The 27,046-nt window shown below is 50.1% G+C and overlaps 2 protein-coding genes and 1 long non-coding RNA gene across 10 annotated transcripts in view; 2 read left to right on the top strand and 1 right to left on the bottom strand.

The window, feature by feature from the left end:
- The window catches only part of ANAPC1 (anaphase promoting complex subunit 1), a 32,522-nt gene extending 30,454 nt beyond the window's left edge, over positions 1-2,068 (bottom strand). For 4 of the 7 annotated variants that reach the window (XM_015856612.2, XM_015856614.2, XM_015856615.2 and 1 more), the window contains exons 1-5: positions 1,735-2,068; positions 1,407-1,568; positions 1,221-1,272; positions 830-942; positions 381-463 (exon numbers count right to left, since the gene is read on the bottom strand). In XM_015856612.2, the coding sequence (XP_015712098.1) occupies positions 381-463; positions 830-942; positions 1,221-1,272; positions 1,407-1,568; positions 1,735-1,947 (623 nt within the window). In that variant the 5' untranslated portion in view covers positions 1,948-2,068. Of the gene's footprint in view, positions 1-380; positions 464-829; positions 943-1,220; positions 1,273-1,406; positions 1,569-1,734 lie in introns of those variants that run through there. The other 3 variants (XM_015856617.1, XM_015856618.1, XM_015856613.2) reach the window with 2 other exon arrangements.
- Positions 2,069-2,092: 24 nt separating this feature from the next.
- LOC116653127 lies at positions 2,093-5,810 on the top strand. The gene is made up of 2 exons (XR_004306502.1): positions 2,093-5,077; positions 5,235-5,810. It is a non-coding gene; the product is annotated as an uncharacterized LOC116653127 (long non-coding RNA).
- A 1,807-nt stretch (positions 5,811-7,617) lies between these two features.
- MERTK (MER proto-oncogene, tyrosine kinase) lies at positions 7,618-26,928 on the top strand. Of its 2 annotated transcripts, none has more exons than XM_015856633.2 (19): positions 7,618-8,111; positions 11,261-11,633; positions 11,872-11,972; positions 12,159-12,332; positions 14,107-14,193; positions 14,980-15,095; positions 16,945-17,128; positions 17,438-17,589; positions 20,481-20,631; positions 21,254-21,407; positions 22,724-22,809; positions 22,915-23,010; positions 23,306-23,386; positions 24,032-24,124; positions 24,202-24,320; positions 24,537-24,646; positions 24,995-25,154; positions 25,534-25,670; positions 26,386-26,928. In XM_015856633.2, exons 1-19 carry the CDS (start codon positions 8,033-8,035, stop codon positions 26,840-26,842), a joined length of 2,910 nt encoding a protein of 969 aa, XP_015712119.1. In that variant the 5' UTR covers positions 7,618-8,032; the 3' UTR covers positions 26,843-26,928. The 2 variants fall into 2 exon arrangements, with proteins under 2 accessions (XP_015712119.1, XP_015712118.1); XM_015856632.2 differs by having other exon boundaries at positions 7,619-8,111; positions 20,478-20,631.
- Positions 26,929-27,046: the final 118 nt, after the last annotated feature.

Raw genomic sequence — 27,046 nt, 5'->3', positions numbered from 1 at the left:
CCACAAAGCACATCATCTACAAACATGGGGCAGGATACTCCAGAAATTCAAAGCACGTTACACCTGAGAGAAAACTCCTCAATGCCAATTTCCCAATGAATCTGACCACCATCATAGCCTGGAAATAACCTCCAGGACAAACCTCAATGAAATTTGGTCAGTAACACTCTGCCTGCCATATCGTGTTCCTAGGATCACTCTCACACAGTTAAGACAACGTGATGTTGGAGGAAATCAGGACTCCCTTCCCAGGAGTTCCAGTTTCAGCTGTCCCTGTTATGAACACACATTCTTTCACTATTCCTCTTCAATTTTCACACATCTGTATGATATCAGTAAACAGCCCACAGCAAAACAATCTAAAGCCACTTGCTACGTACCTGGGTGGACTCGGAGGTACTTCATGTGAAGAACCACTACGCTCCAATAACAAGCCAAATTTTGTTGGCCAGATGTTTGCAACCTATTAAAAGATTAGAGATCCAGTCATAACAAAGATATCAAGCATTTAATGTATTGATAATTTCTCATGATTGAATATCGTGCTGTGACAAAACAAGTTGCCTACGCTTATCCTTAAGATAAGGGTTGTGTTGATGGGAGCTGGTTCTCAAACTACCAAGCTGACATACCCATGCTTTTCCACATTTAGCAATCTAACTGTTACTACTGCACCATAATCAATGCCACACTTCCATAACTGTGGCATATTCACCCACCAGAATCAATAGTTCCAGCAGTCACCAACAGTAGTAACACACACCCTTTACCTGCCCACCACAGTACCAGACAACAAGCCCACTGACTGAAAGCAAGGGGAAGCACTTACCTGGAAGGGTAAAGCAGCAATGTAATCCTTTCCATCCACGCTGTGCACATTTACACATGAGCTCTGCAATATGCAGACACATTTCTGTACTATTTCTTTACCACCTGAAACTGCAGAACAAAGAAAGAGCAGTAAGATTATCTCTTAGATATTCCCTGCACAAAAGAATGTATATTTAAGAGGCAGAGGGTAGCCTTAGTACAACACTTCTCACTGATTAAAATCCTCATGCCAAGAGGGCTGAGCTCAAAGTACTCAGCTGGCATTGCAATAGTGCCAGAGAGGTGGTAGAGACTCCTTCTCTGAAGATGTTTAAGACATCTGGGTGTACAGGGCAGCTGTTTTAGCATGGGGCTGGATTTGATCTCTACAACTCAGCAGTACAACTTACCATCAGCCTTGTCAGATTTCTCCTGCTGAATAGTGAAGTCACACCACAAGGCCTAAAATCAAGCAGAGCACAATTATGTCTGAAGAACAAGTGGATGCTACTATCAAAACACATCTTTCTGTGTTCTCCAGCATATCCTCAACCTCAAGGCACAGTTTGCAAACACACTGTGCTATCAGCACATACCTGCAGCACAGGGCTGTCAACGCTGAATGCTTTATAGGCAGCTGATGCTTCACTCTTACTCCCTTTGCTCCAGATGACCATGTTGCTGGCCACGTACAGCTCTTCATCATAGTCCACTTCCTCACCAAAATCACTGACACCTTTCCTCAGCTGCCAGCTTTCCTTCATTAAAAAGAAGAAACACAAAGCAAAATAACCACAAAAACAGAGGATTTTGTAAGTCGAAGCTACAGGAGATGTGGTGAACGGGCTCAGGAAGTGACAGACAGGTTCCCCTGACATCTCACCACAGGTTTCTCCCCCCATCACCGCTGCAGCCCGGCCCTACCCGCTGCCGTTCGTGGATGGTGACCTCGCGGAGGGAGCCCACCAGGCCGGCCGCCCCGTCGGACGAGCAGAGCTCGGATGCGGGCTGCAGCTCCCGAGGCTGCAAGTTATGAGCGCCGGGATGGCGGCGGCAGTGCTCGCGGCCCCGGGGAACGAACTCCTGCAGGTCGCCGGCCGCAATCATCGTGGCCCTCTCTTCAGAGTGGTCCGACATGGAGGCCCGATATCCTCATTATTTCTGGGGCACACAGCCGCAGCTCCAGCCCCGCTCCGCTCGGGACGCCGCCGCACACGGGGACCAAAGGCGCTCTAGGAGAGGGCGGCCATGTCGCTGTTCCCGCCCTGCTCCGCGCCGCGCGGGGCCCGACGGGAGACGGAATGGCGGCGGGCGGGAAGTTGTGTGAGGGGAGCTGCCCCTAAGGCCAGAGAATGAAGATATTGACTATTTAGTGAATGATAGAACTGCTTACCTCGCTATAAATGATCATAAAGGTCCTTAGTTGTCCCCCCCTTAGCTGGGGGCCACAGGGTTAGATGTGAAATGAAATCTAACAAATGAGTGTTTGTATGTGCTTGATACCCTTCTTACGGGATGGGGTTTGTGGAACAAACTGGGAGCTGGGATCTAAGCTTTGATTAGAATAAGGATTAGATACACATCGCGCAAGGTAATCCTGGCAGGTACCAATATGTGCATGGGAAAGCCCAATAACAAAGACCCAGCAATGTTGTATGGTGCTTCCCAAGGGCTCAAGAACAGCCCTACAACATCTGGTAATGTACTGGATAAAGAATGGAGCAATTGCAAGGAAAGAAATGGACAATTGCTTTACTACTAGGGCAGAGAGTTGCCATTTATGTACCACGGGTTGTCATAGCTCTTATGGAATAAAAGGGACATCACTGCCCCCCAGTAGAATGGTACTGCTTGAGCAAGATGGCATGACATTAAAAAATGCCAAGTGTTTTAAATCCTGCCTATAAATGAGGAAGATGAGATTGTTTGCAAGAAGCTGAATGGTTCCAGACAGACAGATCTAAGTGATAGCCCTCTGGAAAGTCCTGTCTGGGAGCTACTCACTGATGGAATCAGCTTTGTTCTTAAAGGGGAACAGAAAGCTGGATACGCAATTATAGCCTTGGAAGAAGATAGATATCTTAAATGTTAAGACTCCTGTTTATAAGAAAAGAAGGTAAGTTTGGTGAGCTGTTAAATTGTACTGAAACTACTGAAGAATAACAGGTAACACCTGATGAACAGTATGTAATTACCCCTCCAGTAGTGAAAGAATTAACAGAAAGAGCATGCAAGAGCATTCATCTGCAAGTGTGTATATACTAGGTACTGTATTGGAGGAGCACAAGCATATGTGGTAGGAAGCATCATTGTTATTGGTTGCCAAAATGTTGTTCAAATAAATGTCAAGTGGTCAGGTAGAAAGAATGAATCAAATATTAAAAAGACAATTTCAGTAGTTATGTCAAGAAGCGCATTTGAAATGAGTTGGCATTGCTGAGAGCTCAAATAGCCCGCAGCATGATGGAAGGAGCTAATCCTTTTGAAATCTTACACAGAAAATAATAATACTATAAATTTCAGATCAGATGCATGTAGCTGGTTGTCAAATACTTACTGAATATGTCTTTTCTTTGGCAAGGGTCTTTTTCTTCCCTTCTCAGGCACATGCAATTAGGAACTCCTGGACATGCCCACACCTTCCTCAAACCATGGGACCAAGTGTATCTCCAAACCTATGTCTGAGAAGTGAAAAGAACCTCATCTGATACTCCTAACAACAGACACTGCGGTAAAAGTAAGGGGATTGAGTCTTGGGTTCATTACACCAAGACAAAAACAGGTCCGTGTGAGAAGTGGAGAGGTGAAGAAGTCAATTTCCTAGAGCTAAAAATCAAGAGAAATGCATGAACTGCACCTGGAATGAATCGGTAGCTTATTTAGGACTGGGTTGTACTCTTGGAACTCTTTGCTTTTGTAATTTTGATTTTACTCGTTTTACATTTTTAACAAATGTATTGTTGGTAATTTTAGCCTCTGTCTGTTTATATGTTGTGTTGCAGTGTATATCCAAGTGTTGCTTGAAGTCAGCGAACAAAACCTCAGAGAGAACGAGATTAATCTAAACTGCACTGTTAGGTGCAAAGGGGGAAACTGTAGCGAGTCAAGTGGGAATTAATCTTTGTACAAGTCTTTATATGGGCATCCTTCAGATTCAGCAAAGACAACACGTAGTAATACACAGATTGAGTAACCAGTCATAGAGCTGGAGGCTGTACTGGAATAGTGGCCAAGTGATAAGAATGTGTATAAAAGTGGGCTGAAGCCTGAGGGATTTGTGTCCCAGCCCCAGGGATGAATATCCCTGTAGCCTACATGCTTGTGGCTGCCTCAGATAGCTTTTGCTTCTCACAATATACACTGTTTCAAGTGCTTTTCTGTTTTCCTGTCTGCCTTCAATAGGGCTTTTAGTTCTTTCCCTAGTAAGAGTGCATTTCACAGCTCTTCCATTTCCCTTGGCCTGGGAGAACAGCCAAGGGACTGCTCTCCAAGCTGTTGAGGCATGCGATGAAATCCACCCTTATAACCAGGCCCCTCTGGTTTTGGTTTACTGTGTTAACTTCTGCACTGACTGTTGAGCATCTCTTTTGCTTCAGCTTGCTGCAGCTTCCTCAGTGTGGAACTCATTCACCTGTAAAGTTTCTAACCCACTGAGGTTTGTATGTCTAAGGATCAACACAGGCTTGCAATACACACAAGGACTGAGAGTGCTGCAGCCCTCAGGGCTGCATTTCTGACTATCAGCACTAGGTGTCGGGTGATTAGAATGACTATCTTGAGAAGACCGGACAGATTTTGACAAAAGAGTGATGCATTGATGTACTTCATTCTAGAATCGAGTGTCATCCATGTGTAACCATCTGCTTGGCTCCCAATTGTCTGCTGTCCTCCCTTGGTTGTGGTGTCACAGCAGAACGTGCAGACATGCTGCTTTGGGATGTGCTCAGCTGCCAAAATCTGGCAGGACAATGAGATTATTTTTATTCCTGTAAAGACGAGCTTCACTGATGAGGTCAGCACCGTGCTGTTCATCTGCCCATCTTGTGGGTGCTGTAGCACACACACAACTGCCTGTGCCGTGTGGATGTGTCTGCTGGGACCCAGCTCCTCCCATCATAATTTCAGCCATTTGGACATTGCACTGTGGGTTCCCCTCTTCACCTCTCACCCTTATAATTGCTCACCTAAACAACAGGGTGTTGCTGCAGATCACGATTACTAGCTCTCACCGTATCACCACAGGCGTTCTTTCTCCATTCCTGTCGAGGTAGTGTATCAGAAAACACTTTTTCTTTTCTTTCTTTTTCTTCAAAAGAGGGAGAAGCGGTGGAAGCCTTGAAAACATGTTTGAAATTGCATCTCTAGCATGTGGTCTGGGGAATCCTTGCTTCAAGTTGTGACTAAAGGCATTATTGTTTTCTCAGAAATAAGAAGCAGCCTGCTGGGGAAAGCCAGAATTAGGAGAAGTAAGAGTTCACCGAGCTGCAACATGCTTTCAAAATGTATTGCAGTTTCTGGTAGGAAGAAGTAATGCCCTGGATCTGCAGATCCAGGGGCCAAACATATGTGTGAAGACAAATGGGAGTACAAGACGGTGCAATGAAAGCAGCAATTTTGTGGGCAAGAAAGAATGCCCAGAGCTCAGAAGCAAGGATGTTTTAGCCAGCGTCCAACCTTGAGAGATGCGTTCCTCTGCTTTTGTGAAATAATCTGCAGAACAGGAGAAATTGGCCTAGGAGGAATCAGCTGAGCCAAGGGACAGGATGGGCCAAGTGAGAGATGTAGCATGTACAGCGTGTCCAAAGAATGCAGCACAAGAAGAAAGGTATTTTGGTAGCACCACAAAGGGCTCACTTTGCTCTGCGAATCATTTGAGAGCTGTATCCTGTGGCCAGGATGTAACATTTAACACAGGAAAGCCATCTATCTGCCTGGAGCTAACAACACGTTCCTGGAGGAGTCTGCTATTTAAAAGAACAGGACACTACAACGGGAAGAAAAACACACACAAACAGAAAGCAGAAATAAAGAGATTTAATGAAATGGAAATGAAAATGGGAATACAGAAATAGAGAAGGGGGAAAAATCGGAGCGGGTAAGATCCCACGGCCTGATTGCAGTGCCATTTCTGATAAATGAAGTACTCTGTGCTTATTGCACTGACTCCAGAAAGTCTTATGAAGAAACAGTGTCACCGCTCTGAAGCAAAACTGAAAATATCATGAGGGATCAACTCTGGGCTCCAGTCTGGCACCACAGCTCTGGCAGCACTGAGAACATTTGCTGAGATGCTGCTAAGACAAAGCTGAGGATACTGCAGAGCTGCTGATGCTATCAGAAGTGGGTTAGAGCTTCTTGTGAAGGCAGGAGAAATCTACCATGATAGAGATCTTTGTGCTCCCAAACAGGACTCAGCATGAATGTGTGCGTACATAGGACTCCGAGGGCACCGGCCATTCCTCAGCATCAGCAGCTGAAGGGTGGGTGGGTAGGACAACCTTTGTGCTGGAAAGCCATTAAAGTGTGAGTCAGGAAGATCTTCTACCTGTGCTGTGCTACGGGCTCTCATTCTGCATCCTTCAGTCTGGGAGAGGTGGGTGCTCCCTGCAGTGTGGTCTGTGCTGAGCCATGAAGAGCTGAAAGCGCAACTGGTTGGGCTGGTTTGGGATGCTGGTGCTTGACAAGACAGACAGCCTTTGTTTCCCTCTCTTAAGGTCTGTCCCCCACAGATTATAGCCTCATTTCAGTCCTCTTGACATCATTTTTTGAGGGGAGGCTGGAAGATATTTAGAACCAAATCCTGGATGATGCCTGGCCACTGGACAGTGGGAGCAGGCAATATCTTATGGCTCTGGCCAAGTCATGTACTTTGGGACTGTAATATACAGCCTGTTTGCAACTCAATGTTCAGTTTCCCATTGAAAAGACAAAGGAGGAAGCAAAACCATTGCTGACACCAAGCTCTCAGGAATAAGCAGATGCGTGTATTTCTCCATGCGTGGAGTTGGACAGGGATGTCAGGACCTGATAGTCAGGCTCTTTTTTTTCTTCCTTCCTCTATCTTAATCACAGAACCATAGAACCATAGAATGGCTTGGGTTGAAAAGGACCACAATGACCATCTGGTTTCACCCCCTGCTATGTGCAAGGTCTCCAACCACCAGCCCAGGCTGCCCAGAGCCACATCCAGCCTGGCCTTGAATGCCTGCAGGGATGGGGCATCCACAGCCTCCTTGGCCAACAAGCTCCATTGCCCCAGGACCCCCTCAAGCACTTTGTTCCCAAAATATTGCAAAGCCAGCAGCAGCAGGGAATGGAGCCAGACAAAAATGCACCCGTGTGGCAAAGGCTGACCCTGAATGACCGGCTTGTGCTGTGATTCCAGAGAGGAAAGAGAGGTCTAAATGCCTGTTCCCCAGCCTGTGGGTGCTGGTGGGTGCCTGCTGAACACACTCAAAAGATGAAGCTGCACAGAAGGCAGCACTGTTAGGCACAGCAGGAGATGCCAAGCCTTCCTGCAGCAGCTTCGCTACGTTTTGCTTCTCCCCTTTAAGCCGGGCCTCCAGCCACACGCTCCCTTCCGTAGCTGCTGATCACTTCAAGATGTCAGGAGCTGCTCTGGAGTGCAAGAGGCAGCCAGGGGGGAATTCAATCCCTGTCACCAGGGCCTGGGAATGCGCAGTGAATAAGCAGCTTTGCAAGTCAAAGCAGTCTGGAAGTGATTGATTTTTTTGTTTGTTTGTTTTCTGTTTTCCCACTAAATTTCAGACATTTTTGTCTTCCCAACTGAAAAAAAGAAAAAAACCAACAACAAGATTTCAGACTGGATTTCATATGGTTCCTTCCAACAGCTGGAAAGTTACACTTCTGGGAACACGGAGAGCAGAAAGCAGAGGAACACAAGGAGGTCAGGGAGGCCGCCCGCTCCCAAAGCCCAGCCCCTAGTGTTGGGCTGATCTCAAAGCGCTGTTTGTGTTGGTGCACGCGTGTGTCCCGTCGTCACCGCACTGACCACCCCGCAGACCTCGCTACGCATCACCTCGTCCCTCGGGGTATCGCAGCCCGGTGTTGTCCCCGCCCCGTGCCGAGGCGGGAGGCGTGCCGTGCCGTGCCGTGCCGTGCCGTGCCGTTCCGTGCCGTGCCGTGCCGTGTTGTGCTGTTCCGTGCTGTTCCGTGCCGTGCGGGACTGCGGAGCGGGGCCGGTGCTCGGTGCGGCGGCGGGATGGGCGGTGGGCGCTGCGCGCTGCTGTGCGCGCTGCTGTGCGCTCTGCCTCCTCCGCGCTGCGGGGCTGCTGAGTTCGGTGAGTCCGGGCCGGGGCTGCGGGAAGGGGTTGCGGGCATTGGCATCTCCGTCGGCCCTCCCGGTGGGCGGCGGGACCCCGCTCTGTTTGCGGGGAGGGAAGTGATTTAGCGACCTGGATTTGCTAATGGAACGTGCCCCGAGTAGCGCTGGTCGAGATGGCTGCGTGGCCGTGCCGCCCAAAAGTGCTGAGTTCGTGGCACCGGCACGTTGTTTGTGGAGCTTGGCCACCTGGAAAAAACAATGCGAAGAGCCAGACGTGGTTTAGAGGCTTAAAGGCAAAGCGTGGCTGCCCCACACGAGCCGCTGAGGGTCCCTGGTCCATCCGGTGTGGGCCCGGATGCTGGTGGGGTCGGTGGGAAGATATGCTGCTCAGATGGGACGGCAGTCAGATCGGTTTGCTTTGGGCAGGGGAGAGTTCCCAGCGTGGGCTGTGGCTGGGGGAGCCTGCAGTACCGCAAACATACCGCTGTTGTGTGGTTCAAACTGCGAACCTGGAATGTGTCGCACAAAAAGTGTGTGAAGCCCAGGGTGTCTTTAAAAAGCCAGATGTGGCCCCAGGGCACAGCCATCTCGGACAGCTCTGGAGGGCAGGATGGAGGCAGCAGGCCCAAGAGGTGCTCCCCATCCTTCCTCACATCAGGATTCACTTCAACAGGTGCCCGGGCAGAGAGCAGTTGTCAGCAGGTGCATTATTTCTGCTAATACAGGAGTACAGACATGAGGCATATGGGGGCAGACCTGTGCATTTTCTAATACTTTCTTTCGCTGGGATTGCAGTAGGACAACTTACTGACTCCTTCACAGGGCATGCAACTGCTCATTTATTGTTTTCATCTATAGTAAACCATCGTACCCCTTTCAGCAGGCAGACTTTCTGCTTAGGCTCCCTTCTCCAGGCTTGTAGTAGAGGAGGCACAATGAGCATCGTCACTGCTCTGCCACCTACTTGTTTATTTATCCTGGTCCTGTGGTCTGAGCTTTGCTAGTGCTGCCAGTCCAGGTATGTTGAGTGAACAGCATCATGCTTGCACGTGGAGTTTCTTCCATGCCAGCTTATGCTGCTGCAGGGCAGTGGGCACCCTGTGTGTACCTGGTGGGCACTCATGCATGCCCCCTCCCAGCTCTGGGGCTCTGGCTTTTGGGGCCAGCTTGAGTATAAGCAGCTCTGCCCACGGGTGAGTCCCTGGGGACAGGCACACCCCAAACAGCTGGGGATGGAGGGGTGCTCGAAAGGGAGTTCTTCATTCAACAAATTCCTGTTGTCAGCATGAGTCAAAGAGGAAAATATTTCATTCCTGGGCCAGCAAATACCTCTTTCCACTTCATCAGTGCAGAAATTGAGGCTGAGATCCCCTTTGCTTTCTGAAGTTTGCCTTGAAGGGGAACACAAAGGGAGAGCTGGTGATGGCCAGAAACTGAGCTGGGACTGTGTGAGCTGCCCCAGTGCCACCAGGCAGGTTGTACCAAGCACCGCAGTGGGGCAGGATCATGGCTACTCCCATCAGGCAGCAGCCTTCATTCAGCCATCCTGCTGGGCTCAGTCCTGTCAGGAAGGGAATGCCTCCAACCCGGCTAGCCTCTGCCTGGAGAAGGGGAGGAGTTCTCTGTGTTGTTTGTTTGCTTTATCCTGGTCTTTTTAGGGGTTATCTGGCCACCGAAAAGCCACTCACCTGGCTGCTGTGAGTACGTGGGGAGGCTGCATTGAGCTGCAGTCACATGGACTTTGTTTGTGTTGCGATGGTGGAGATTAGGAAGTGTTTGAAAAGCTTAAAGTCTTTTTATTTTCTTTTTCTTTTTTTTTCCTCCTCTGAAAGGGAAACCCATTGTTTTGTGTGTCAGCCAGAAAGCCTTTCTCTGCCCCCCCATCCAGCTTCAAAACTCCTCTTGAGTTCCTGCCTAGAAGCACCATTTCTCAGGGGTTAAAAATAGCGAGCAACTTAGCAAAGCAGTACATCCAGCCTCAAAGTTAGACTGTGTTTCTTGGCTCTGTGCACCGAACGCCGGGCTCGTGCTCCATTTCTTACCATACTAATGACGTATCTTTAAAAACCTGGAGCTGTTTGATGTTTCAGGACTCAGACCTACCCCAAACCAAATGCAACTGAACTCAAGCTGAGCAAAAAGGTCGTGTTTTCTGCCCACAGCATTGCTTGTGCTGTTGTTTTTAACCCTGCAAATAGCTTTATTTGGGAGAGGGAAATTAATGGAGGTGAAACTCCTGTCTGGCACAGTGCCTCACTTGCAGCAAGGGAGATTTACTGATCGGCTCAGGATTTCTGGTGTGCCTCCAGGAGCTCGGAAATGAAAGCACCTATTTGCAGGGTATCCTCCAGATCGTTTCTCCTCAGAACATATGCTTTTGTTTTGGGGGAATGGCTGTCCATGGCTGTGCAGAATGCATGAGGAGGGAGGCGGAGGACCCAGCTCAATGACTCTGTGTGTTAAGTGGCATGTAGGTGGGGGAATGAAGGCCACAGAGAGAGCTGGCAAAGTGTCTTCTGTTGGGCAAATGCCTGCAGAAGGGGTAGTGTGGTGGGAGGAGGCTGCATAGCGGGCAGCTCCTACACGCTGTCTGAAGGCATGTCTCCATCAGTGCATTTATTTCTCCCCCAGCAGATGGGTGAGGGCAGCTCCCAGCAGCAGCAGCCTGACTGGCTCAGCTTGCCTTTGCCAGAGGGGCAGCCACAAAGCTGGGTGGTTTTGTACCCCAGAGCGCTGTGCTTGCCCTGTGCTGCCCATCCCCAGCTGCCCAGCTCACCCCACACTGGGGACAGAGTGGCTTCAGGAGCAGAAAGCCTAAAACCAGCCCATGCAAATCCTCTGCGGGGACTCCCTCCCAGCTGGAAACGCCTGAGATGAGGCCCCTGAAAGGGGTTTTCTGAGTCCCAAATTCCTCCTGCCCGATTCCAGTCCCCTGAGGCGTGATCCAGCACAAACAGCTCCCGCCTCTCCCCTGCCATGAGAAAAGCAGTCTGGGACTTTCTGGGTTGCTTAAAGGTGCTTTTGGAGGTGCTGCTTGTAAGTGCTCAGTCCTGGGACAGCCCTAGGCTCCCTGTTTCCTCCCTGAAGCTCCTACAAGAGGTGCCTCGGAGGCTTTTGGGAAAGTTTCTGGGTCACAAATGACAAACCTGAGGTCTCCTCTTGCAGGTGATGCTGCTGTACATGGAGGCCTGAGGTCCCTCTCTGTGGGAGCCCCGCTGGCAAGGCCCCTGTGGGCAAGGCACCACCGCCCCAAACGAGGCCTCACCAGTGGCCATTGGCCTCCCCAGAGCACAAAGACTTCTACCACCTCCCTGGGACAGCTGAAATTTAACCCCACAGTGGGACACGTTGTGATCAATGAGCTCAAGGATGTTACATTTAACTGCTCCATCAAAGTACCTCAGCTGCTGCTCCGGCCAGACTCCCCTGGCATTTCTCTGTGGAAGGATGGCAGGGAGCTGCACACACTGGACCGTATTGCCACCAGCCACTTTGAAATCCCTGATGAGGAGGAGGTAGCCATGACCTCCACGTTCAGGTAACCGGTGCTGTCCTTCTGTGCGAGGGATGTCCCCAGCGTGGCCCCTGGGGAGGGATGGCTGCCATCAGCTGGCAGGGGTGGGCTCCCTAGCCCTCAAAGGCAGGGTTTGCACACATGGCTGTGTGCTCTGGGCTTACTGATGCTGATTTCAACCCATCTCCCACCTACCTGTGTCCTGTGTGCAGGGCAGCTCTCCCCATTACAGCCCCCGTAACCTCCCCCTTCTTTTTCATAGCATCCGGGCTGCTCAGCGCTCAGATAATGGCTCCTACGTCTGCAAACTCAACATCTCTGGCATTGAGATCGCATCTGATCCCATCTTGGTACAGCTGGAAGGTGAGCTGGGGATGGGCAAGGCCAGAGATACCTGACAAGCTGCCATGTCTGCCACAAACAGGGAGGCCTGGATGGGAAGGGACTGGTTGGCAAAGCCAAGCCTGAGTGAGACAACGTGGGGCTGTTGTTGGAGCCGTGATGCTGAGCTCTCTGAATCTTTTGTTTTTCTGCTTTGCATCTGTGTAGGGCTCCCACACTTCATTCAACAGCCTGAGAAACTGAATGTCACCAAGAACAGCCCCTTCAACCTCACATGCCAAGCTGTGGGCCCACCAGAGCCTGTGGAAATCTACTGGTTTCGTAACAACGTCCAACTCAACGTGAAACCCTACATCTCCCCATCAGTTCTGACTGTGCCAGGTGAGCCCAGAGGGAATTTATTCCAAGGGAAGCAGACACAAGCATTTCTACTTCTGTGTATCTTGTCTGCCCACAAGGCTTATCTCTCAGACACCTCTTAAGGACTAACAAACCTGAGTTTAGATTTCAGCCCTCCAGTGCACATGAGATGTGCTCCTGGGAGTAACCCCACTGCTGTAGGTAACCTGTTGGCCTCCAGCATGCTGCTGCTCTTGCAGGTTGATCCCCTCTGGTCTCTGGAGGACCTCTGCTCAACATCTCTCTGCCAACCTGGTGAAGCATAGGGAGAAAAGTCCTCTGTGATACCAAACCCAATGTAGTTATGCTGTAGAGGCAGAAGAAAGGAAGGATTACTTCATTTGCTCACTCAAAGGACACCACTAGCTAATTAACAGCCAAGCTATAACTGAGTCGTCTTGGCATCCAAAGGCAGACTTTAAAAGGCAGTGAAAGCCGGAAGAAGTGACTCATTCCTCTTGGAATAAATCCTGTTGGCCCATGTTTGGTTGGGGTTTTTTTGGACAGTTCCCTCCGGGTCCAGAAGCCCTGTCACACTGACACAGGTGTCACTTGGTAAGGCCAGGACACTGCAGTGAGTCCTTCACGTTGCAGTAGCTGACAGGCATTTCACTATAATCAGAAAAGCATTTCATTAAAAGCATTCCCCATAAGGATGGTTTTAAGCTTCCAAGTAACAGGCTTTAGATACAGTGTTATATGCTGATGCTGCCAGATTTGGTGTCCTAATATCCTCTATTCATCTGTGGGCTTGGGTTAGTTAAGTTCATTCTACTTGTACAACTACAGGAGGCTGTTTTCCTTCCACCGGGGAGGAAAAGGCTGTAAAAGCAAGGCTTGGACAGTACCCAAGAAGCAATGGGACATGTTGATACAATAGAACAGGCTGGTACATCATTCCCAGTCCTCATTTCCATCCAGGGATGGCCACACCTTCCCCTTTTTGCAGCCAACCTCCCAACCAACTGCTGCACATCCAGGTGGATGAGCTGCCAAGGCAGACGACTCTTTCAGTGCACTTCCATGCACATCTCTGCAGTTTGCTGAGATGAATTAAAGATGCTGGGAACGCTGCACACAGCTGGAACCATTCTGGGAAGGCAGCAAGTGATGCACTCCCAGGCACCTGTGCTACCATGTGTACAGCAGGGATGGCTCAGCACCCGTCTCAGGTCCTTTGCATGAGACAAAAGTCCTGAGTGCTGTTGTTTGCTGGATCAAATCATGCAGCCCATGTTAACACGCAGAGGAAACCAGCAGCACTCTGCGCTTGGGTATTTCCAGCGGACCCCAAAAGAAGTCTTTGTTCTTTATCAGCTGGGAGATTTGAGCAGTCTTTGGAAAGCAGTCATCTGATTCAGTCCGTGGTGGTGGGCTCTTCTGCTTTCTGTCTTTCCCCTTTTGAACACAAAACAAGTGCTTACTCAAGAGGTTGTGCAACGATGTTGTAGAAGCACACAGTCCTGTCCTGTGCGCTGGTGCTGGCTGCATGCACGTGGCTCATGGTGTGGAAGGTGGTGAGAAGGTCTGCATAGGTCACTCTCAGCCAACCAGCTGCCAGCCAGAAGGGCAAAAAGCGGTGGAAAAGAAGAGGTGTTGGTGTTGCTGGAAAAAAATAAAGCGACATTAAAACAAAGGAAGCCACTATATATATATATATGTATATTTCTTTTTGTGAGCAACAGGTGGAGAGTTGGTTTATTTGGGCATTTTGCAGAGGTGCAGCAAACAGGTCCTTGTTTTTTTTCCCCTGTAGGTCTCAATGAAACAGCACTGTTCAGTTGTGAGGCTCACAACAGCAAAGGGCTGACCGCCTCCAACCCCGGGCAGGTCAACGTGAAAGGTAAGTGGGACCATGGTGTTACCTTTACCTGTTGAGTACATCTGTCCATCAGGAGCTGCCCTTACCTCCACACTTCTCAGCACTCTTTCTACACTAGCTGAAGGTGGTGTTTTTAGGATTTGCACATTTATTTTTCCCTGTTTGAAAACGATATTTAAAATCAGGTTGCAGGTAGTAGCACAGCCACCCAGTGCTGTTTGGTCATTCAAAGCATGCCCAGCCCCAGTGTTGCAGCCATGGGAGGAAACACCAAAAAGCACATTTGAAAGCAGAAGTGTCAGACCCAGTGTAGGTTTTGGAAGGGTTGTATCACTCTTTTCCTTCCTTCACAACCGGGGTAGCGCTCACAGTTTTCCATAGGAAATGGTGTTAATTCTTGACATTCCTATTGGGAACCACTCCGGTAATGCAAGGTGTTCCCTAAAACATGTCATTGCCTCTAAGCAATGCAGAGCATTGTTTCAGCTCATACAGAGTACTATCAAAACAAGGTTTTTCTACTTCCCTGCCAGTGGTCTAAAATATCTACAATGCACTGATACAGGATACTGCTGCAGCTCTAACCAGGACAGTTCCTGGGCTTCTTGCACAGTTAAACTGAGCCCCAGGAGCTGCCTGGGGGAAGCCAGCAAGGCCATGTCTGTGCTAAGGCTTAAACCTACTGAGCTTGTACTAGGCATGAGGGCTGTTGTGCCCCTACCAGTACAGTCTGCCTGCCCTGAGCTAGGCAGAGCTTTCCATAGCCCCCCAGCACAAGAGCTGACTGTGCTTGGCTTTGCCTTACAGGAATACCATCTGCACCAAAAACCGTGCATGTCCTGAAGAGAATGGCCAACAGCATTGTGATCTCCTGGGTGCCAGGCTTTGATTCATTCTCTGCCTTGAACACCTGCAGTGTGCAGGTAAGTGGTTGCTCCTGCTTCTACAACCTGGATGCCAGGCTCTTGGTGTTGGCAAATGGACTTTCCTAGTAGCTTTGAAAGGGGAAGCATGAAGTCAAGAAGTCAAAGCTGGGGAGTAGAGTCCTCAGGTGCTGGTAAACTTGCAGCTAGTGGAGCACCACTGTGGTGGACAAGAGGCTTCAAAAGGAGCTGTGGTGAGCCTTCACCATCTCTTCCAGATGTATTTTTTGTAATGGTTAATCTGTCCCCTGGTTCAGGCAGTACATCGTCTGTTCTGCCACTGCCAGGAGAAATCCTGCGTGGACTGAATTCAGCATCTTGTGGCATCCAAAACTTCCGCATTTACAAACCCTCTGTTTTCATTAACCTTCGTGTCAGAGCAATCCTTCTTAGGCTCTTAAACTGAAGGTCCTATCTCTCTCACAGCGTTAAAAATTACATGGCTTTAAGTAGACTGTGTGAACTCTCACTGGTAGGAAGTGAAAATGCTCAGAGGGCTGAGTGGCAGCGGTGACAGCAGAGCTGCAGCTCCCAGTTTGCTCCAGTGCCCTCCAGTAACCCTCAGACAGCTCCCACGAATCAGCGCTGTGTTTGCACCCATGGCCAAGCGAAAGGCTGTGCAGTGTGAGGAGCCAGAGGATGGACTGTTTCCTCCCTTTTCCTCTCAGCCTATTTCTATGCGACATCTCCTCTGACCTCTCAGGGGACAGAGGATGTTGGAAGGCAGGTAAAAGTGAAAGGAGTTACTGAGGGGAAAGGTACCTGAGCTAATATTAGTGCCGTGTCCACCGCCACATTCCTACTGGAGCTCAGGAAGTGGGGTGGAGAGCCAAGGAATTTCCTATGACTTCATGTTCATGGTCCGTCAGTAGGAAATAGCCTTTCAAATTGGAAAACAAGGCATGATTTCTGGCAAAAACACAGCCATGACTAAGCCTTTTTTTCTCCTGTCTCCTTTGATAATCCTCATGCTTGGGTAGCATGGCCCGTCAACCACGTAGATCATTTCTGTGCATTCTGGTGCTTAAAGCAGGAGTTGTTCTTATCGTATCTGCCAAGTTCAAGCTGTTAAAGTTTGTAAAAAGCACATTTTAAAGAAAAAACACCTTAATCTGATAGGATCTTTCTGGAAGACGTGTTTGAGCTGTCTTCTGAGTTATCCACGTTGCTCATGCCAAGGTCTCATTCTTCCCCTCTTCTGCCCGCCATCCCAATGAGGCTGCTCTTGTGGGGTTCTCTGTGTCCTGAGAACTTTGCTGACATGTGTGGAAAGCAAAACAGAAGAGGTGATGCTGAGCAAGCGTGTGGCTCTCATGCCTGATCAGAGCAGAAGCTCGATGTCCCAGCCCCGTATCTGGGGTCAGATCAGCCAGTTAGCGCCACCAGATGCACTGGAAAAATTGTTTATCTTTGTGCAAAAATCATGACTTGTTTTTAATGCATCGAATTCATCCATTCTGCTAAATGATCATAGAATCACAGAATGGCTTGGGTTGAAAGGGACTCAAAAAGCCACCCAGCCCCAACCCCTGTCCCATACCAGCTCAGGCTGCCCAGGGTGCCATCCAACCTGGCCATGGGCACCTCCAGGGATGGGGCGCCCACAGCTTTCTGGACAGCCTTCTCTGGATAATGATGGAGTGTAATGAGGTCTGTGATCAGTCCTTCTAGAGGGTTCGTAAGAGGGAAGAGCAGCATCTAAGAACAAGGCCCTAGTGTTGTTTTGATGGAGGACAGAAAGGGAAGCAGGGCCCTGGATCCTGTTTACAGATGTAAAATCCTGCTGTGCCTCTCAGCCTGCAGGTTGTTGCTGACTAATCCCTGTTTCTGGACTGATTTTTCCATTAAGGTCAAGGAAGCCGTTCCACGAAGCAATGTCTCACTTCTGCTCTTTAACACATCGGTGCCTCCCCACGTGTATCACATCCAGCAGCTGTGGCCCATGGCAGACTATAACATTAGTGTTTCCTGCAAGAATGAAGTCGGTTGGTCGGCATTTAGCCCCTGGATAACAGCCAGTACCACGGAAGGAGGTAGGAAATGAGTTGCTAGTGCTGAGAAGGGTTTCCCTGCTTAAAGTACGCTGTTGTGCTTTGTGCAGGGCTGCCTGGATGAGATGCTGGTCCAGAGAGATGGTTGTTAAGGGTCGGAATATCTTGGTTCTCAATTGGAGAAGGGAAATGTATCCAGATGTGATCACCTGCTGGAAATATTAAAGGCTATTGGAAATAGTCGATGCTGTCTGGCTGAGCTACAGCTCATTTTCTGCCCACCTGCCACCTCCCTTGTGATGCACAGATCTACCTGCCTCCCCTCACCTTATTTCTCTTTGACTTCTGTAGCTCCAACTACCCAACCACTGAATGTCACAGTGTCACTCAATGAATCCAGCTCCTTCCTGGAAATCCGATGGGTGAAGCCACCCCTTGAGAGGACACAGGGGGAGCTGCAGGGATATCACATCTGGCACACGTGGCAGGACTCCAAGGGGCTGGTAAGTCACTGGGGGACTGGGGAAGAGTTCAAGCACAGACAACCCACAGCACTGAGTTTTTAAGCTCAAGGAGCATGTTAGGGCAGGGGACCTGTCCACAGCATATGAAATCATTTGGCACAGCCTTACTTGCCTTCTCCAGGCTTTGGGACATCTTAGGTACTGGGCAAAGCAGCATTAAAGATGGAGGACAGGATCCAATCCAAGCTCTGCTTGTGGCCAGGGAGCCTTTGGATAATTGCATGGATGTATCCAGCCATCCCCTCTGCTCTGTGGTTTGGTCTTCCTCTGTCCCAGGCCAAAAGTACAGAGAGGCACTGACAACCTAAATTCTGTGTGGAAAAAGTGACTCATGCTCTTTTTTTGTAAGATGCTGCATTTTCTGTTCTCCTTTTGTGCTTCTGAAAAAGAGCACGTATAGATCCAGACTGAATGAAGTCAAGGAAACAATATTATGGTCTTGTGACCAGCATGGAAAAAAAAGAAATGCTGACACATTTGTCATCTCTTAAGCAGTAAGTGAAAAACAAGCTGTGCCCTTAAGCTCTGAGAAGCTTATTATTATTATTATTATTAATAAAATTCCCAAGTTAACTGCTTTGGCAGTGAAATTTCTGCTCAGGATTCCGGTCCATTACTGTTCTCATTCTTGCTGGTTTTCAGAAGGCTAAAAAGCCCCACTAATGGGGAGTGAGTTCAGATGGGAAGTAGGAAGCTCTGCTAGGCAGTTATCTTCCAGACGACCTTGGCTGTGCAGATCAAAAGGTGCAGTTGTGCTCAGTGCTACTTTGCTTTATCACCGCATGGGCTTTCTGAAAGGCAAAAATGCCTGTCAGGATGCCCAGAGGACACGAGCCAAGGGCAGGGGTGAGCACTCCTTATCCTAAGGGCTGTTACTGAATTCAGAGGCATGGGGATGGTGGTAGGTTGTGCCACGTCCCCTCACAGAGCATCCTTGGGCTGGTTGTGGAGCTGCTTGCAGTCTGTCTGCTGGAGCTGATTGAACAGACAGACCAAGGCACAGGATCAATGCGCTTGTTGCCTTTTGCCAAAAATAAATGGAAAAGCTTTTGTTTTCCAGACGTAAAGCCTCTGAATTTTGGCTCTGGAGAGGCTGGATATTAAATGCTAGATATCCCCTGCTTCTTTTCTCCCTCCTGTGCTAATGGCCCCATGGAGCACAAGTGCTGTGAAGAATCCTGCCCTTCTCACATCAGGCTTCCCCCCCAAATAACAATCAGTTTGAAAGTCCTGGCAGCAGAACTGCGGTGGGATGGTGGATCTCTGTGTCAGCAGGGCCACCTGCAGGCCACTTTTTCTCCTCAATCAGTTTAAAACACAGCTTTGAAAACTTCAAAAAGCTCTGGTTTTTATTTTTAAACCAGCGATTCTTGTTGGACCCAAAGCTGCAGGAACTGAGACAGGCAGGAATTCCTCAGCTACCACAAGACTCATAAAAATCATGACATTTGGCAATTCCATCCTGACTGAAAGGCTGTCTGCTTTGAAAATGCGCTCATCCTCTCCACGAGCTGTTTGATATCCGTTCTGCCCTGTCCTCAAGTGACACAGCAGGGCTGTGGGAGATGTTAAAGGATCCTAATGCCGTTTAAGGTTGGAGGTGGGAAAATGACCTCGTGTGCGTTTCCCTGATGGACGCCATGAAAGCAAAGCGGTTGGAAAAGAGATGTTTCTCAGGGCAGTGCCTTCTGCTAGTGCTTGTGGAGTTCTGCCTGCTGCTTGTGTGTGTTTCACATCAATCCTGGAGGCCTTTTTGTGAACAGAAATCAGTTCTGACTTCCTCCTCGCCCACCCCTGCTGCCATTTTTGCTTGGCCATGTAAAGTCGAGCAGAAGCACAGAGCCAGGCTGTGGCTCTTCCAGCAGCCAGCCAGATGTTTTGCACATCATGGGGCAGTTCTTTGCAGCTGGCAGTCAGCGGGGAGCAGCAGCAGGCACTTACTTTCTCATCTGCTTGGCTGAGTCACAGGAAGATCAGAAAGCAACAGGGAATTTGCAACAAAAGAAGATCACTTGTGTTTTTATCAAGGAAAAAAAAGACCTGTGCCATGAAACACATTGACATCTCTAATGTCACCGGGCAAGGATACACACTTTTAAAGCTGGAAATATGATTAGCTTGACATAAAATCAGAATATATCTGCCCTAAGGCTTAGTTTCTGTGGCCAGGCAATGGAAGGATGAAGCTGAGAGCATTGCAACAGAAGGCCATCAGGGCAGTGCCATGCGAGTGGTGGTAGCTCAGGGGCTCATGGGACTGCCTGGCACAAGGCTCACAGAGCCTGAGTGGCACCGTGGGGCCGTGGCCATCTGCCAGGCACAGAACAGAGCCCGTGCTGTCCCTGGGTGCGTCAGATCCCCACGCCACGTGGGACAGAGCTGCAGCATCATGGTGGCCCTTGTGCCAGGGACACAGCCCCAGGCAGTGGTACTCACACTGGAGTAGTGCAGGCTGATGTGTAGAGCACCTTTGTGGCCATGAAATGGGGCTGATGACTGCAGAAGTGAGAGAATTGGGAGGAGAAAGGTGTTTCAGCCCCTGGTGTGTGCCGTGCCTTTCCTCCTCCCTTGCAGGATGGCTTTCTTGCCATGGCTTTCTTTTCTGGCTCTGTCCTGCTGCTTCAGTTGATAAGCAAAGAGCAATAGAGGCATGAGACTGAAACGGGAAACAATGCTCAGCTCCTTTCCGGATCCCATCCGGTCCTCTCAGGGCTATTATTCTCCATAAATAACTTGCTGTTCCTTCTGTATTTCCTCTGGGCATCCAGAAACAAAGCCATGCAATAGTATAACAAACTCAGCAAACCTCTGGCTTTCACTGTTGATGTCAGCCCCATCCCATGCCTGTCTTCTCCTCTTGTCTCCAGCAGAACATCTCCTCGGAAGCCCAGCCTAACACCACTGTGGCCATCCTGCCTGTGGTGGCCACCAATGCCACGTGCTCGGTGCGTGTGGCTGCTGTCACCAAAGGCGGCGTGGGGCCCTTCAGCAGCCCGGTGGAGGTCTTTGTTCCTGCCAGTGGTAAGGAGATCCCTGTCTCTGTGTGTGGGAGGTGCTGTGGGAGCACACAGTGTATGCTTTCCCTGACTGGTGGTTTGCACAGATCTGGCCAGAGCTCCCTGCTGCCATCACCCTCTGTCAATGCCAGATGCTGTCCCTGTTGTCCAGGATATCTGGAGGCAGCACCAGGAAATTCATAGAATCCTTAAGGTTGGAAAAGACCTCTAAGATCATCTAGACCAACCACCAAGCCACCCCTACTGTGCCCGCTGCCCATATCCCTCAGTGCCAGAACCCTACAATTCTTGAGCACCTCCATGGACAGTGACCCCACCACTCCTGTGCAGCTGTGCCACTGCATCACCACTCTGTGGCAGAAGGAATTGTTCTAACAGCCAACATGAACCTCCCCTGGCACAACGTGAGGCCATCCCCTCTCGTCCCATGGCTGTTCCCTGGGAGCAGAGGCCGACCCCACCTCACACAGCCTCCTGTCAGGTGGTTGCAGAGAGCCATGAGGTCTCCCCTGAGCCTCCTCTCCTCCACATTGATCTGGGGTGGGCTTCAGTCACTGGAAGATCCTACCCTGCTCTCCACAGGCTGACACTCTTTCACCAACACTGCTAACATGATGTTTCCTTAGGGTTAATTACCTCTGCTCCCTCTTCGACACCATCATCTGGGAACACAGACTCCTTTGTAGTAGCACTGGGCTTTGTCTGTGGTACGGTTGCCGTCGGGTTGATCCTCTGCTTGTCTGTGGTCATCCAGAAAAGATGCATGGAAACAAAGTATGGGTAAGTCAGAGGGAGAGTAGCTGATGGTGGTGCTCTGTGCTGGGCAGGCAGCAGGTTTGCCTGCTCTGGATCCAGGGTGAAGGCTTCTGCCTCTTGCAGCATTGTCATTTCCCATTTTTATGCCATTGAGAGGCACAGGGGAACTGAATGTGATTTTACCACACGGTACTTTCCCTTCCTTCCTTAGCTCAGCAGTGCACCTTTTACTTAATTATTCCTATTTTTAAAGGGAAGTAAACTTGGGCAACTCAGTATGGGAGGTGGCCTTGGCATTTTGACTCAGTAGAGAGAGAACAAAATGTATGATATCCTGTGGCCTGAAGAAACCCCTCCTGCCTTGTCACGCACCAAACCTGTCTTGGTCCAATGGCTGAGTGCAGCAGCAGTGTCTGCAGGGCAGAGATCACTGAACCACACTTAGTGACGTTTTTAGTAGCACAGACAAAGGGCTGTTATCTACTGCAAGGAGCCAGCGCTGCACACTCACCCTTGTGACTTTCTGAGTGGCATTTAATTGCCCTGTCCTATTATTTGTGCTAAATAATTGTGGCGTTATCGGCTTTCCTTATAAGTGGTATCATCTGGATGCCCACTGCTGAATGGAAAAATGATATAATCGACTCCTTTGGAAATACATCACTTCAGTAAGGGAGTTTATTGAGCTGGTAGTGAATGCCGTCTGCTTTGATCTCCCATGGCATCACCTCAATCCCAGTCTGAGAAATGATTGTCTGTAAGAATCTCTTTTCTAACAGCTGTAACATGATGGGAATCTCCGTGTCCTTGCAGTTTTGGTTTCCCTGAGCTGGCTCTATGCGTGGCCCTGCTCCAGAGGGGTAGCACAGCATCTTCCAGCAGCATGCCATGCCCACCATTGATTTTGGGGCTGCGGTGTACACCTCCCATGACTTCTTTTTGGCTAAGGGATTGTGGTGACTAAAGGAGCTACGTGCTTATGTGAAGCTTCGACACGATCAAGGAGGTTGCTGTAGGAAGTGGTAGATCTGGGCATTATTGCTACCATCCCGGACTGCTGTAAGACTAGGAAATGAGTATCCCATTTCCTCCCCAGAATACCTCTGTGACTCACTCCTTTGTAGATCAGCCTTGTTTATCAAGTAGATGTTTTGATGGGATATTGGAGGCAATGGCAGTGATCCAGCGAGAGGGAAATGAAACGGATCAGAGCAAATGTGCATTTCCTCCTTTGCTGCTGATCTCACGGGTAGCTCCGTGGTCACCCATGCCCGCAGCTGTGGTTCTTTGAGCAGAGGGAAGACAGCTGAAGTGAACTCACACCATTTCTATCCCATCAGGAATGCCTTCAGCAGAAATGATTCAGAGCTGGTGGTAAACTACACAGCCAAGAAGTCCTACTGCCGGAGAGCCATTGAACTGACGTGTGAGTGTTCTTCTCATCCCTCTGCAAGGAGGTGACAGGATAGCAATAGGGCAAACTCTGAGCCTGACTCTTCCAGTCCTTCACTCCTCTTCCCCTCTCCTGCAGTGGGCAGCCTTGGTGTCAGCAGCGAGCTCCAGCAGAAGCTGCAGGACGTTGTCATTGACAGAAGTGCCCTCAGCCTGGGGAAGGTCTTGGGAGAGGGTGAGTGATGGTGCTGCAAGGGCTGGGGGTGGATGTGTGGCTGGGCTGATGGGGCAGGGACCACTGCTGATGTTCACATCATTGCCTGGCCCCAGGATGGCAGAGTGTAGGGCTGGGAATTTGGATCCCTGAATTTATGTTTTTGTCCTGCCATGAGGACTCAAGCAAAGCCCTCTGTCTTTTGGAGACAAGGTCTCTGTCTTGGAGCATTTCAGATCTTTGGGAAGGCAGTGGTGTCTCAACAGGCAGCATGTAGAGGTGTGGTTAACGTGGTTGCTTCTTTCCCATGGTGCAGGGGAGTTCGGGTCAGTGATGGAGGGGCGTCTCAGCCAGCCAGAAGGCACCACACAGAAGGTGGCTGTCAAGACCATGAAGTGTAAGTAAACCTGGCCTTGCAGAACCTGATGCTGTTTGTCACGGCGGGTACTGGCGCTCCTGACACCCCTCTCTGGGGCTTTCTCTATAGCCTGGAACTGTTCTGTAGGGATGCTGGCTTCTGCCACTGCTCCTGGTCCTGGTCCTAGCCAGAGAGACACAGCTGTGGCAGGAGATCTGCTGAGCAGATGCTGGGCAGTAGAAGGGAAAGCATGGTGGGATATGGGGAAAGGAGTTTGGGTTGTCTCATGCCCATTTCCAAATGGTGGCCAAAGCCCTGCTGGGAAGGGCACTCTTCTTACAGCCAGTTTTGTCTCGAGGAGCTGGGAAATAACAGGACTTGTCTCTGTCTAGATAAGAGGCCCCGAGCTTTTGGGGGATGCTCATATCTAATCCTTCTTTGTGCTGTGGCATCTGTCCACCCTGACCCAGTGCTTTCTGCATTGGTGTGGTGGGGCTGTTCCCTGCTTCCATGTGCTGCGTAACCCGATGCTGATGCAAACCTCCGGTGTGATGTCTCTGTCATATTGGTGGTCCCTTACCCTTTGCTCACACAGGAACTCTGCTGTGAAGGGATGTGGCAGCAGTGATTAAAGTGTTAAAGCTCTCAAGGTCTTAAATTTCCTGTTTGCCCTTTGCTTTCCAGTGGATAACTTTTCCCATAGAGAGATAGAAGAGTTCCTCAGTGAAGCAGCATGCATGAAGGACTTTGACCACCCAAATGTCATCAAGCTCCTAGGTATGGGGTCCCCAGGTTTGGGCTGGGAGTGGGACCCTGCTCAGGTCCCACATGTGAGCTGTGTCTGTTTGTTCTAGGTGTGTGCATCGAGCTGAGCTCTCAGCAGATCCCCAAGCCCATGGTAGTTCTCCCCTTCATGAAATACGGTGACCTGCATAGCTTCCTGCTTCGCTCCCGGCTGGAGATGGCCCCCCAGGTAACGAAGGCAGGTAGAAAAGGGGCCTGCAAAGAGCAAGGGGTGACCATAGCTCTTTTAGGGACTCTGGGCAAAACCTGCCCACTGCTGTGGGCTCCTTGTGCTCTCTGAAACTAACAGAATGGCTGTCCAGGAGCTGCCCTGAGCAGGGTCCGGTCAGACCAAACGTGCTTCCCAAAGCACTCGGACCCTCTGACCCACATCCTCCCTCCTCAGTTTGTGCCCCTGCAGACGCTGCTGAAGTTCATGGTGGATATTGCCCTGGGGATGGAGTACCTGAGCAGCCGGCAGTTTCTCCACAGGGATTTGGCAGCTCGGAACTGCATGTGAGTTTGTTTTCCTTCTGTTTTGGCCTGGCTAGGTGAAAACTAGTGGAAGTCCCGTGGCTTTATAGTGCTAGGAATTAGCATACAGAGCGGGCTCCCTTAAGTGAAACCTCCCTTGGAGTCTCCTGGAGAGACATAGCAAGGAGACCAATCTCAGGACTAGAGTCCAGAATTTGGCACATCAAACTTCTCTTTCTTATCATGTTTAGAGCTCTATAAAGAAGAGGCAGTCGTATACAGCGTTTCAAGGGCCAGCCTGATGGAGGCATGATCACTGGTCATTGTGCATCTGTCAGGAAAGCAGACTTTGCCTCCCCGTGGCTCTCTGACCCTGTTTGTACCTGGCAGGTTACGGGATGACATGACAGTGTGCGTGGCAGACTTTGGGTTGTCCAAGAAGATCTACAGCGGTGATTACTACCGTCAGGGCCGAATAGCAAAAATGCCAGTGAAGTGGATTGCAATAGAGTCCCTGGCTGACCGTGTCTACACCACCAAGAGTGATGTGGTAGGTACACACTGCTGGGCAGCCTGAAAGCAGGAGCCAAGAGCTAGAAAGAGATCCCTGAGTCCAGTCCTCCGCAGCTGTGGCACTTTGTACTTGTTGTACCTCGCAAGTGCAAAAGCCAGATGGAATGTCGGTAACGGGCCGTGCTGACCTTTCATTGCCTGCCCAGCATCCTGGAATAAGTTTATTGAGTGGGTTGCTTGCCTGTCGTATGGCGTGTCTTATCGTTTCCAATTCTGGGGAAGGCAGGACTGAAGATACAACTATTAGCATTGTGCGAGAGCCCAGTGGGTGCTAGGAAGTGACCTTTCCCCATGAAAAGACTTATTCATTCCTCCTGGAAATGTCCTTGCAGCACTCTTTCCCTTTGTTATCACAGTGGGCATTTGGCGTTACCATGTGGGAGATAGCGACCAGAGGGATGACTCCGTACCCAGGGGTGCAGAACCACGAGATTTATGAGTATCTGTTCCACGGGCAGCGGCTCAAAAAGCCTGAGAACTGCTTAGATGAACTGTGAGTATTTCTCCACTGCGTCCAGGCTGCAAAAAGCCTCCCATGTCCCCGCTCCAATTGTCCCCAGACACTGGATTCAAATAGAAATGTCGAGGACAGAAGCTTTATTTCCTTGTAGGGCTGACAGGCAGGAGTGCACAAGCAGGTTGGCTCTGAGGAGACAGCTGGTCAGAATAATGGTGTGGGCCAAATTTGAAGTGAGAGTGTCTCATAAAGAGCTCAAAACCTTTAATCTCCTGAGTTTTAATATGAGCAGAGTGTGACCCAGGAATGGAAAAAAACATCTTAACTCCAGGCAAAGTGTCACACAGCAACCTCCAAAAACATCCCCAAAGAAAGCAATGTGTTGGTGGGGTTCACACCAAGGGCTGACTGATGATGGGCTGCCTGCAGCAGGTGGTACCAGAGTTCACCTTGCCGGGTCCTGCAGAGGTGGCAGCGGTGCCCTCTGCAGTTTGTGGTGAAGGAGTCAAAGTCTTTATTGTTGTTGTTTCATTTTTAAGACTGTTTTGCCCTGAGTGTTTTGCCTGGGGGTGCTGTGCTCCTTTCTCAACAAAACAGTTAAAGTAGAGGAGTGGGTTTTGCTTTGTTTTAATGCAAAGTGACTCAGGACTCCCCCAGTTTCCAAGCAGGGAATCAAACCAGGTCGTACATCCCGAAGCCAAACACTCGGCAACATTCTCCACGACAGCTGCATTCCTCTCCTCCTTCCCAGGTACGATATCATGTCCTCCTGCTGGAGGGCTGAGCCCGCTGACCGACCCACGTTCTCACAGCTGAAAGTTCATCTGGAGAAGCTTTTGGAAAGCCTTCCTGCCCCGAGGGGGTCAGAGGACGTCATCTACGTCAACACCAGCCTGCCAGAGGAGAGCCCCGATTCCACCCAGGATTCAGGCTTCCCCCACGCGGACTCTGACTTGGAGCCTGGGGACATTGCTGAGCCCTGCTGCTCCCACGCGAAGGCAGCGCTGGTGGCAGTGGATATCCACGATGGGGGCTCGAGGTACGTCCTTGAGAGCGAGGGCAGCCCCACGGAGGAGGCTTATGTCCCACTGCTGCCCCACGAGGGCCCGGCATGGACCGAGGCCGGCACGTTGCCTGTTGGCAGCTCGCTTGCAGCTCAGCTGCCGTGTGCTGATGGCTGCCTGGAGGACTCCGAAGTGCTGCTGTGAACGGAGCCTGCGCAAAGCAGGGTGTGAATCGGGACAGAGAGATTTTATTTTAATAAACAGTCTTATTTCTTCTTGCATTATTTACATACAGGAGTCTGGGCCCTTACCTGATGGAGACCACGAGGTGTTTAAGTGCTCTGAGGATGTTTGATGTCCTGGGAGGCTGGAACTCTCGCTGGCTCACAGTATAACAGCCGTACTGGG

Source organism: Coturnix japonica, chromosome 3, assembly GCF_001577835.2.
Source record: "Coturnix japonica isolate 7356 chromosome 3, Coturnix japonica 2.1, whole genome shotgun sequence".
In the NCBI taxonomy this organism is placed as follows: domain Eukaryota; kingdom Metazoa; phylum Chordata; class Aves; order Galliformes; family Phasianidae; genus Coturnix; species Coturnix japonica.
This window is presented reverse-complemented; position numbering and strand designations above follow the sequence as displayed.